The following is a 12,165-nucleotide window of genomic DNA, read 5'->3' as shown; positions in this document are numbered from 1 at the left end:
CACTGTGCTGTACACCTGAAACTAACACAACATTGTAAATCAACTATGCTTCAATAAGAAAATATTGACATCATTCAAAATATATACACAGGATGTGTAATTCTTTGTGTGATTACAAGTGATTTGGATAACATGAAATAAAGGAGGGCAGTAAAATAACCACATGGAGAGGTCTGGAAAGTGTAATTAAAATTTGGTGCAAATAGAAAAAGAAAGGAAGACAAGAATTGTAGATATTGAGGTATTATTGTACTTTTTTATGGTAACTTTTGTTTTATTTTTAAAAATTAATGTTTATTGAAGTATAGTTGCTTTACAATATTGTGTTAGTTTCTACTATACAGCATGAATCAGCTATACATATACATATATCCCCTCTTTTTTGGAGTTCCAAAAGATATTGAGGTATTATTGTACTTATTAGCCAGACACAGCCTAGAGTACTATTTTACCTTATTTTATCTCTTTGTAATTATCACTTCGTAAAACGTTAAATAAGAAAGCTGAAGATTAAAAGACTTGAGATAATTCATAGATCTCTTAAATGGCAAGACCAAAATTTATATTTCATCTGACAGTAAAGATTGTATTTTCCACCACCCTTCATTGACTTGAAAACCAAGTTTAAGATTTTTGGCTTAAAATATTAGACATTGTATTTGCAGTTAAATACACTTGAAGAAGAAAAGTGATACTACAGACAGTATTTGCTGAGAGTCAGGAAAACAAATAGGATCGGAGCCTTGAATTAAAAAGGAAAATGGAACAACTGCTTATTATAAAGAAAGAAATTGGCATATGGACCACAAGAAGAGAATCGGAGAGAGACTGCTATGAAGCCCATCCTTAACTACAGGGTTTATGTCAGAGGAAAGAGCACATCAAGTTGCATTCATCCATATCATTTTTCCCCCTTTCCACCCAGTCAGGCTCCATTAAACAATAAATGAAAGTTATCAAAGGGTATTTACAATGTACCACACCATGGACTGGTGAATTCAACTTGGCAATTTTCTGATGAAGGCATGATATGGACAAGAATGTGCAGATGCTCTTGCAAGCTGATTTATAGAGCAGTGCTGATTTTGATCTTTGGGAAGATTAGCTGTTCTGCCTTGCTGGCTAAAGTGAGCTGCCTTAGAGATTAAATAAGGAACAGGCTTGAAAGGACTGTTTTTACTGTTCCCTGTCATCTGAATGAGTGCCTCTTAAAGGTTAAAATCCACAGAGTTATACAGTTTAGTTTTCAAATTGTAATTATTTATAACATAAAATATACAGCAATGGAATAACTCTAAAACTGATAATCCTAATCTGAAGGACTAAGAAAATAGATCAATGCAAATATTAATGCATTTTAGAGGAAGTGTAGAGTACATTAGAAAATAAATTCAGGAAAAAAAGAGAAAGATAATTTGGACTCATTATCAAGGTTATTTTCAGTACATAGTCATTACCATTTATGCAATTGAAACACTTACCTTAAAAATACCTATTGAGTATGTGTATATGTGTATGCAATATAGAATAGAGAACGTTAACTACATATATGTGCACACATATGCACATATATAATTTTGCCTTCATTTCTCACAAACAGCATCAAATTAATTGAGGCCATGCAGGGTGGTAAGATCCCCATTGTCCTTAACCCCACAATATATGCTTGTATTTTGGATTATGTGTGTATTCACATCATCCACCACTACCCTCACACCCCACACATATTTCAGCTAAATCGTTGCAAACTTATCTGCAAACATTTATTTCTCCCTCCTGTTTGATTTTGTCAAAGAAGGAAGAATATTATCATAGGTTATTTCTTTCCACCTGTGATCGAGATCCTAAACAGGGCCATTTCTACCTCAGAGCATCTTTTAAATTCAATTACCCTCTCTTTAGTATCATCAGTTTCTTGTCTCTATTGACCTTTTATCCATCTGCTATAAACACACTTTCAGTCTCCCAACTTACAATTAACATCTCCATTTTATGATGTTCTCATTTATTCACTTTTTAAAGTTTCTCCCTGGCTTTACTACAAAGCTTATCAAAGGGGATAGTGTTGTTTTTTCTTTTTTTTTCCTTTTAATTTTTTCTCCCATTTATTTGCCTCCAATTTTCTCTCCACCATACTAAATTTCTTCTTCTCTTCATTGTAGCAAATAATAATAATAATAATTATATATATATATATTTTTTTTCATTCAAGTATGTAAAATGGGTAACTTTTCAGACTCTGAAGAGACAGATGCCTGAGTTCAATTTTCTGTCAATCAGTTTCTACATGGATACAATTATTTATCTCTGTGATTCAGTTTGTTTTATTAGTGAGAATAATAATATTCCCTATATATCATAATGTTCCATTTAGATTGAAAGGAATGATAATTGGTGTACCAGCTCAATAAATATTTGGGAAAAGTTCTTAAAACTCATCCTGACACAGAGGAAACACTTAACAAATGTTATCTGCTGTTACTATCTATTGTGATGATAATGATGATGCGGATGCAGATGGAGAGCTGAAAACTGCTCGTGACAGTCACCCTGCTCCCTTTTGCCAAATCGAATGAATCTCTGTAATCCTAAATTGTGTTTCAGTTCTAGAATCCTTCACATTTTTAATGACTATCTTCCTCCTGTTCAGCATCCCTTGGGAATTTTCAATGTTAAAATTCACTTCTGTTTTTTGATATTTTCTTCAAAGACTCTATTTCTTTCCTGCTTTCTGCTTGTTTCTTAAATACTGGTATTCCCTAGGGTTCAAGACTCATCTTTCAGAAAGAGTTATTCATCTGCTTACTTGGATTTACCTGAGTGAAGAAGCCATCCAAGGAATGAAAAGCAGACAATCCTCACTTCATTTTTTAATCCATAGTATATCCATTAAATACTCTAATGTTTTTTGAATGCCTGCTCAATGTCAGAAAACATGCGAGACATTGGGAATTCAGTGATGAGTTAAAAAATAGCCTTGTCCTTGTGTAGTTTATATTAACAGTTAATTAGAAATACTGACATCAAATGAGACCTTATCACTTCCTGCTTAGATAGCTTCAATGGCTCTCCATTGGGTAAACTTTAACAGGGCCCTGAGTGTTCACCTATACACTAACTCCCTCACTCTCTGCTCCAGGATCAATGAAGTTCTTTAGGTCCTTACTCTATCATGTTCTATTCTATTCAGGTTCTTGTTGTGTTTTCTTTCCTCTTCCTGTAATGCTCTTTACCTAACTACCTCCTAAGTTTCTTTCAGTTCTCTGTTCAATCACTGCTGACTATCAGACAGCATCAAACACCCTAGATTTTGTTTTCCCAACTGCACTGTATAACTCTCCTTCATAGAACAGTTTTATTACCTATCTAAGAATGCATGTGATACTTGATTGGTATCTCTCCACTTCCATAGATTGGAAGCTCTATGCAAGAAGACAGTGACTTTGGTTATGCTCAGGCTCTCATGACTCTAGTAGAGCACAGTTACTGGCACATAAGAGACACTCAAAGCTCACATATTTGTTAAATAAAGACATGGAAGTTGACTACTTTTATTAACACATTTTTGATCCAAGTTTGACAATCTCAGAAAGATGAAAATGAGATATTTTAGGTGAAGAATCAATATTTTATATAGACCAGTGATGACTACTTCTTAAGTATTTATACGCTTTAAGCTCTACTTTGCAGGCCCCTTTTGTAACATACAAAAGGCATATTAATCCTCAATTTTAAATCAATATAAAATTGTGATTATTAGAAGAATAAATAGATTTTACGCAGTGTGAAAAGTGTATACAAAATACACAAATAGATGACTAGATATAAAGCTAGATGATAGATGAAAGATAGCTAGATTGAAATAGATAAATAGATGATTGATAGATTGAAAGATAGATTGATTGATTCACTTCGATATTACAGTAGCACATCAGAATAAAATTTCTCAGCCTGTGCTCTGAACATATTACACAGTAGAATCATCTGGAGTACTTGTTAAAAAGGCCAATTCTTTATCCCCACTCCATCCTTTCTGAATCAAAATATGGAGGGAAGGGCCTAGGGACCTAAATGTTACTAGATTTACAAGCTGAAGTTGTTAAACATTTAAAGACTGAGACATACTGCATTAGGAATTACATTTAAATCCTTCTTTGCTAATTGCCTGTGTTCCACTTCATTTTTACAAGGACATGCGCATTATTGTCTCTTAAAAGCAAAAAGCAATAGATTTAGTCCAATGACAAATTCTTAGGAATAAAAAAGAATGGGGAAGAAGGTTAATGGCTTCACTAAAAGATCCATGACCGTCAAGCAAACTCGTCTAAATATTGTTAGCCAACATGATGAAGTTTTTTACATTAGTTAGAAGGTCTCTTAATGCTACTCTGATTAGTACAGCATAGAATAATGACATTAATAGAACAGGCATTCATGATAAATCTGTTATCTGAAAACAAAGATGGGGTGACACATTCATAGTGTATTGTATATCCAATCTTCCCACCCTACTAAAATACATTTCTTAGGAGAGGATTTAGACAGTTAGACATAGTCATAATTAAAATGTAATTACATATTAAAGAGGAAATATTTGATCATTTTAATGACATGACAATATACATTATTCATACCTCTGCCAAATTTCCATTCATGGAGAAATGAGTGAATTGCTTAAATCACTAACAGTATATATATATACAGTATATATATATATATATATATATATATATATATATATATATATATATATATATATATATATATATATATATTTACCTTCTTTAAGGAAAGGATCCCTTCTCTGGTCTCTTTGTCAGTGGAGATGGAGAATATCCCAACACCATCACCATTAAGGATGGAGTATGTCATATCCGCATTTAAACCAGTGTCCGCATCATTTGCCTTGATTTTCCCAACAGCTGAACCAACTTGAGCTGACTCAGGAACATACAGCTGATAGTGCTCTGAAAAATATTTCATATTAAACTTATTTAATGATAATAATGTTCATAAAATAATAATCATAAGAAAGAGACATTAACATATTTAGACCATACATCTATTTATGCTTATATCTCTTCCACAAATGTTCACATTTCCCTATAGACACTTATGAATTAGACATTAAGCATAATGGACATGTTGTTACCAATTGTTTTATTGTCAAGTTAGAATCATATCTATTACGGCAAGTTATTTATTTTAGCAAATCTCAAATAGCTATATAAATAACATAAATCTTTAATTAAAATGTAATTTTATAAAGATTTTCAACCATGATTAAATTAATGGTGATTTAACATTATACATAAATACAATTAGACCACATGGATAAGTGAATATAAAACATCTATAAAAATAATTTCTCTGAGGTAATAATTGTTTAGTTGTGGTATGATAATAAGTTTTTTTAGGTTAGTGCATCTGGTAAATGTATGGAGTATTCTAATTTGCTTCTAAAGGTACAATTGTATGTTTTAAAGTGCTATATGTTGCTACTGAACATCGACATGTGTGTGTGTGTGTGTGTGTGTGTGTCTGAGTTTATTCATTATTCAACAGAGATATTTCCCAGTTCTCCTCTATAAATATATTTACACTACTTGACTTCAAATGTTATTTTTTAGTTCAACAGACCTCACCAACATAACATTTCATGGGTAGAGCACCTTCTTCTGTGAAACACATGATCCCCTGAGCTGAATCACGTGCTTTTATCAGGATCTGTCATATTGTTAAAGGCTCTATCCCTCCTGACAAAGCTAATTGACCTGAGAAGAGCATGAGACCCGCGTTTTTACAGGACTGCACCTTTCCCTTCACAGTTGAAGGGTAAAAGGATAGGCAGCTGATTCACAATGATTAACAAAAAGAGTATGTTCCTGAAATATTCAAACTGGAACTAGGAAAGAGCGTCAGTCCCTCTTTGATGGCAAGGCTGTGAAACATTGTAAGGGGCTTCTGATAATGGCCATATTTCCAAAATTCATGTTGAAATAACTAATCTAAGGGCCATAATAATTTTCAGAATCCTTAAAAATATTATGATGTTCCTAGGCAGTTACATACAAAATAGAACATTGTTCTGATGAAAAAATATATAGAAATGTTGCAAAATAAATTAGAACATATCACCTATAACTTTTTGAGGTAGTCTAGGAAGTCAAGTTCCTGGTTTCTAAAGTCTATAAATTCCAGCTAAACTATAACTTCCCATAATTCAGTAAGCCTCACAAAAGACTTTCAACTAGCTAAAACTAGGATGATGACACTTGTAAAATAAACAACAACAACAACAAAAAAGTCAGCACACAGAGATAAATAAGTAAATCACAGAACTATTATGATAGTAGTATTACAAAGCACATTGTTTCCACAAAGAAAGTTGCAAAATCTGTACCAGTATGTCATAAAGATTCATGGCCCAGAAAACATTTTGGTAGAGTCCTACAAGAGGAAGCATATCCCTGGAAGAAGAAGATCAAGTGCAAAGGAAGAATTGATACTTGTTGATACACCAAGTATTACAAGTATAGAAACTTTTCCCCATGCCCCATTGGACAAAATGGAGTATATTAAGATTAGTACTTTAACATTTTATACACTTTCCATAAGGTTGAGAATTTATGGATTATAAACTGTGAAACAACTTTTAGTATGCAGTCTCTAAGTGGCCCCTGATGTTTCCTACTTTTTGATATTCATGCCCTTAAGTAATTATTTTTCCTCAAATGTTGGCTAGGTATAGTGACTCAATTCTAATAAATTGAACATAGCAAAATTAATGAGGTGTCACTTTCAAGATTAGGTTATGAAAGGACCGTGGTTTCTATCATGGGTACACTTTCTCACTTTCCCTTAGATTGTTCCCCTGGGGGAATCCAGCTACCAGGTTGTATTGAAGCCCTACCTAGTGGACCATATGACAAGTGACTGAAAACTGACAATAATCATGTTAGTAAGCTGGAAGCAAAAACCATCCCTGCCTCCCCCTAGGCAAGCCTTTGAATAAGACCATAACCTCTGCTGCTGGCTACACTGGGATCTCATGAACCTGAACCCGAGGCACCCAGCTAAGTCAAACCTAGATTCCTGATCTCCAGAAATAGTGAGATAATAAATATTCATTGTTTTAAGCTGCTAAATTGGATTGGTTTGCAATACAGCAATAGATAATCCATATACAACTGCACTGTAGTTGTCAGTGATTTGCAAAATACAAAGGACCATTTTAGTTCTTGTCATCCTGTGTCACTTTGCATAATGTTTGGGGAAATTTAAACCAAAGTCATGACAAAACAAAAATCCAAACAAACAAACAAAAATCATGATAAATTTTATTCTTGGAATAATGTATTTAAATGTCTTTTGATCTCCACATCTTATTTTATAAAGAAATAAATTATTGTTGTTATGGCCAATGCTCAAGATGAACCACTTGTCATATTCAAATTTTCAGCTCATCCTCCTAGAGGATACCATACCATCCAGTAATCACGCTCCTTGGTTTTTACCCAAAGGAGATGAAAATTTCTTTTGACATAAAAACCTACACAAGACTATTTATAGCAGCTTTATTTATCATGGCCCAAACTCGGAAGCCACCAAGATGTTCTTCAGTTGGTGAATAGATAAATAAACTGTGGCACATCTACACAAGGAAATATTATTTTTAAAAAGAAATGAGCTACCAAGGCATGTAAAGACATGGAGAAACAATAAGTGCACATTATTAAATGAAAGAGGCCAATCTGAAAAGGCTACATACTCTATGATTCCAATTATATGACATTCTGGAAAAGCAAAACTATGGAGTCAAGAAAAATATCAGTGGTTTCCAGGGGTGGGGTGGGGAGAGATGAATAGGCAGAACAAAGAGGATGTTCAAGACAGTGAAAACATCCTGTGTGACACTATAATGGTGGTCATTCTACATTATACATTTGTCCAAACCCATAAACTATGTAATATCAAGAGTAAACCCTAAGTTAAACTATGGACTTTAGGTGACTATTATGTGTCAATATAAGTTCATCCTTGGTTAAAAAACAAAAGTAGAATTTTGGTGATTGATGTTGACAATGGGGGAGACTATTTAAGTGCAGGGGCAGAAGATACATGGGGAACATCTGCATCTCCCTCCCAATTTTGTTGTAAATCAAAAAATCCTCTTAAAAAAAGCCTTATAAAAGAGGATAATATTTTAGAAATAATAATTAGACATGAAATTAAAGATGGTATTATACAACTCAAAAGGATAATTCTAAGTATAGTGGATATCCTAAAAAGTGTATAATGCCCATCTGATTCAAACTATTAAAATGTATAATACCAAAGTATTCAAAATGAAATGTCTACTAATCACTACAAAATAGATGATAGATAATATTTATTTATAAATCAAGAGAGGTTTAGAATATTTCTGCAGAATGTCCAAGGACTGAATGAATAACCAGATACTTAAAATTACTCTATATTACAGGAGAATAACTGCAGTGAGTATCTTTTTTTGATAGCTTTATTGAGGTACACTTGATATACAAAGAATTGTATATATTTAATGTGTACAATTTCATGAGTTTAGACAAATGCAAACACTGGCAATATCATCACCAAAATCGAGGTGATAAATACATCAATGCTTTCCAAAGTTTCCTTGCATGTTTTTGTTTTATTTTGTTTTTTGTGGTAAAAATATTTAACGTGAGATCAACCTTATTAACATATTTGGCTGTGCACAACACTGCATTGTTAACTATAGTCACTATGTGGTACAGCAGGGCTCTATAATTTAATCTTCTAGCATAACTGAACCTTTACAACAACTCCCCATTTCCTCTATTCTTTTTGCTCTTTACAACCACTATTGAATTATATGCTTCTGCAAGTTTGACTGTTTTGGAAACCTCATATAAGTGGAATCATACAGTACTTGTCCTTCTGTGACTGACTTGTTTTACTTAGCATAATGTTTTCCAGGTTCATACATGTCACATATAGTAGAATTCTATTCTTTTTCAGCATTGAATAATATTCCATTATTATTGAATATATACCAAAACAAACTAGGTATAGAAGGAAGATACCTCAAAATAATGAAAACATATATGATAAGCTCAGAGCTAATATCACTCAATGTTAAAAAATAAAAAAGTTTTCTTCAAAGATCCAGAAGAAGACAAGGAGCCCATTCTCACCTACTTCTATTCAACATTGTACTGGAAGTTCTAGCCAAATAAATAAGGAAGAAAAAGTAAAAGGAATACAGTGAGAAAGGAAGAAGTAGAATTATCTCTGTTTGCACATGACATGATCTGTAGGTAGAAAATCCTAGAGACTCCATAAGACAAAAACAAAACCAAATAAACAAATAAAAACCCTGTTAGAATGAAGAAACAGATTCAGTATAATTGGCAGTTCTCAACATCAACACACAAAAGTCAGTTGTGTTCCTATACACTAACGATGAACAATCCATAAAGGAAATTCAGAAAAAAAATCATATTCACAATAGCATTGAAAAGAATAAAATACTTAGGAATAAACTTAAGCAAGGAGATAAAATCACTGTGTATTGAAAACTACGAAACATTGATAAAACAAAATAAATTAAAGGAGACATGAAAAATGGAAAGACATCTACTCAAGGATTATAAGGCTTAATATTGTCAAAGTGTCCATACTACCCAAAGAAATCTACAAATTTAATGCTATGCTAGTCTAATCACAATTCCAATGGCACTTTTTCACAGAAATAGAAAAGTATTATCTTAAAATATTTATGAAACTACAAAATACCCAACATATATAAAACAATCATGAGAAAAAAGAACAAAACTGAAGGTTTTATACTTCCTGATTTCAAAATATATTACAAAGCTACAGTAATTAATCAGTATGGTGCTGGCATAAATATAGACATATAGACCAATAAAACAAGACAGAGAATTCAGAATTAAACCCATGCATATAAGGTCAATTGATCTTTCATAAGGGTGCCAAGAGTAAGAATATTGGCAACTGAGTTTCTTCACCAAATAGTATTGGAAAAGTAGATACATACATGCAAAAAATGAAATTGGATACCTATGTTACTATACACAAAAATCAACTTAAAATGAATTAACAACTTAGATGTAAAATGTGAAAATGTAAAATTCCTATAAGAAAACATGGGAAAAAGCCTTCTTGACACTGGTCTTGGCAATAATTTCTTGAATATGACACAAAGCATAGACAATAAAAGCAAGAGTAGATTAGTGGGACTACATCAAACTAAAAAAAATCTTCTTCACAGCAAAGGAGACAATCAACAGAATTAAAAGGCAACATATAGGATGCATGAAAATATTTGTAAACCATATATCTGATAGGGGTTAATTTCCAAAATACATAAGTAACTCCTACAAGTCAATAGCAAAACAAAACAAAGACCATGAATAACCCAATTTTTAAAATGAGCAAAGTATTTGAGCAGACGTATCTCCAGAGAAGACACACCAATAGCCAACAGGTATATGAAAAGATGCTCAACATCATTAATTATCAGTGAAAAGCAAATTATCACTATAGTGAGAGACCACCTCATACCTGCTAGACTGGCTATTGTTGAAGAACAAAAGATAAAATGTGTTGGCAAGGTTGTGGAGAAATTGGAATCCTTGTACACTGTTGGTAGGAATGTAAAATTGTGTAGCAACTATGTAAAACAGTATGGAGGTCCCTCAGAAGATTAAAAATGGAACTACAATATGATCCAGAAATCCCACTTCAGGGTATATATCCCAAAGAATTGAAATTATGATCTCAAAGAGATGTCTGTATTCTCATGTTCATTACAGCATTATTTACAATGGCCAAGATATGGAAACAACCTGAGTGTCCATTGATAGGCAAATGAATAAAAATAATGAATAAAGAGTCTGTCTAATAAGAAAAAAAATTTCAGCAACTTGGAAAATAAAACTACTGAGCGTGTATGTATGTGTGTGTATATGATATTCTAGTGAGATAATTATAGGATTACTAAAAGAGGAAATTAGAAAAAAACAGAGATATTATGATAAATGGAGATGAACTCAATGAGCATTGGATGTCTCTGACAATAAAGATCACTAAGTATATAAAAAGAGTTACTTTGAATTAAATAATTTCAAGGAAACCAAGGGCTCTGGGACCGGGTTTTTTTAGAGTAGAAAGCATATTCTAAAGAGCCCAGTGTGCATTTAATGCTCAAATATTTTATTAGTATTTGTGTTTAACATAAATATTCATATGTACCTTTGAAACTTTAATCCTAAATTTAATACCTTTATGTTCTATCACATTTTTAGGATAATATGATTAACTATGGGAGGAAATATATAAAATTATCCTAAAATAACAAAAGATATCAGACAAAACTTACTCTAAACACTAATTCTAACAAAACAAAAAACAAAAAAACATGCAACTATCAATCCTGAAGACATATAACATGTAGAATCACCTTTAAGAATTCTGACAACTGAGATTCAATAGTCCATAAATAACTAGGTATTATCACCTTTGAATAATAATTATAATACACAAACTTTTGTTTACCTGTTATTTTATGAAACCTGGCATTCCCTATAGGAGTAAAAAACACTTGGGAGAAACTTTAAAATATATGGTTCAAAATGTATTTAGAAATCTTTGACTAATAGTCTAAAGTTCTGCCTTGCTATTCATGATATAATTCAATCACATAGGAAGAGTCAGTTTATTATTTAGAAAACAATGTACTCTTATCTAAATAAGATTAACAAAGGTCATAACTCATAGAAACAGTATACATGGTAAATGATCTTGTGCCTTTCCATGTTATTTTTAATCAGTAATTTCTCTGGGGAAAAATAAAAAGACACTATCTTGGATAATTTTAGAGTACAGTCTAATCAGCATTTCTATAGTTGCCAAAAAATCCTTAGAGTACTCTGACTGAGCTCAAAAACAGGTTATATATTGTATAAGTGTTATCCAATTTTCAAAAGGAGAAAGGAGGACTTAAAAAAAAAACACACATTGAGTTTTTTTTTCACATTGAGATTTTTATTTCACACAGACACATATAAGCACACACACATAAACACATGGTATATATACACACAACATATTACTTGAGTGTGTGTTTCATCATTT

At 32.2% G+C, this 12,165-nt stretch overlaps 1 protein-coding gene across 1 annotated transcript in view; it reads right to left on the bottom strand.

The window, feature by feature from the left end:
• The window catches only part of CDH18 (cadherin 18), a gene marked incomplete at both ends in the record, with an annotated part of 329,242 nt that overhangs the window by 101,921 nt on the left and 215,156 nt on the right, over window positions 1-12,165 (bottom strand). Inside the window, one exon of the mRNA XM_082621654.1 lies at window positions 4,780-4,967. Within this exon, the coding sequence (XP_082477780.1) occupies window positions 4,780-4,967 (188 nt within the window). The remainder of the gene's footprint in view (window positions 1-4,779; window positions 4,968-12,165) is intronic.

This window comes from Mesoplodon mirus (genome assembly GCF_964341445.2).
Source record: "Mesoplodon mirus genome assembly, chromosome: 5".
NCBI lineage: Eukaryota > Metazoa > Chordata > Mammalia > Artiodactyla > Ziphiidae > Mesoplodon > Mesoplodon mirus.
Note: the sequence above shows the minus strand (reverse complement) of the source record. Positions and strands in the feature narration are given on the sequence as shown.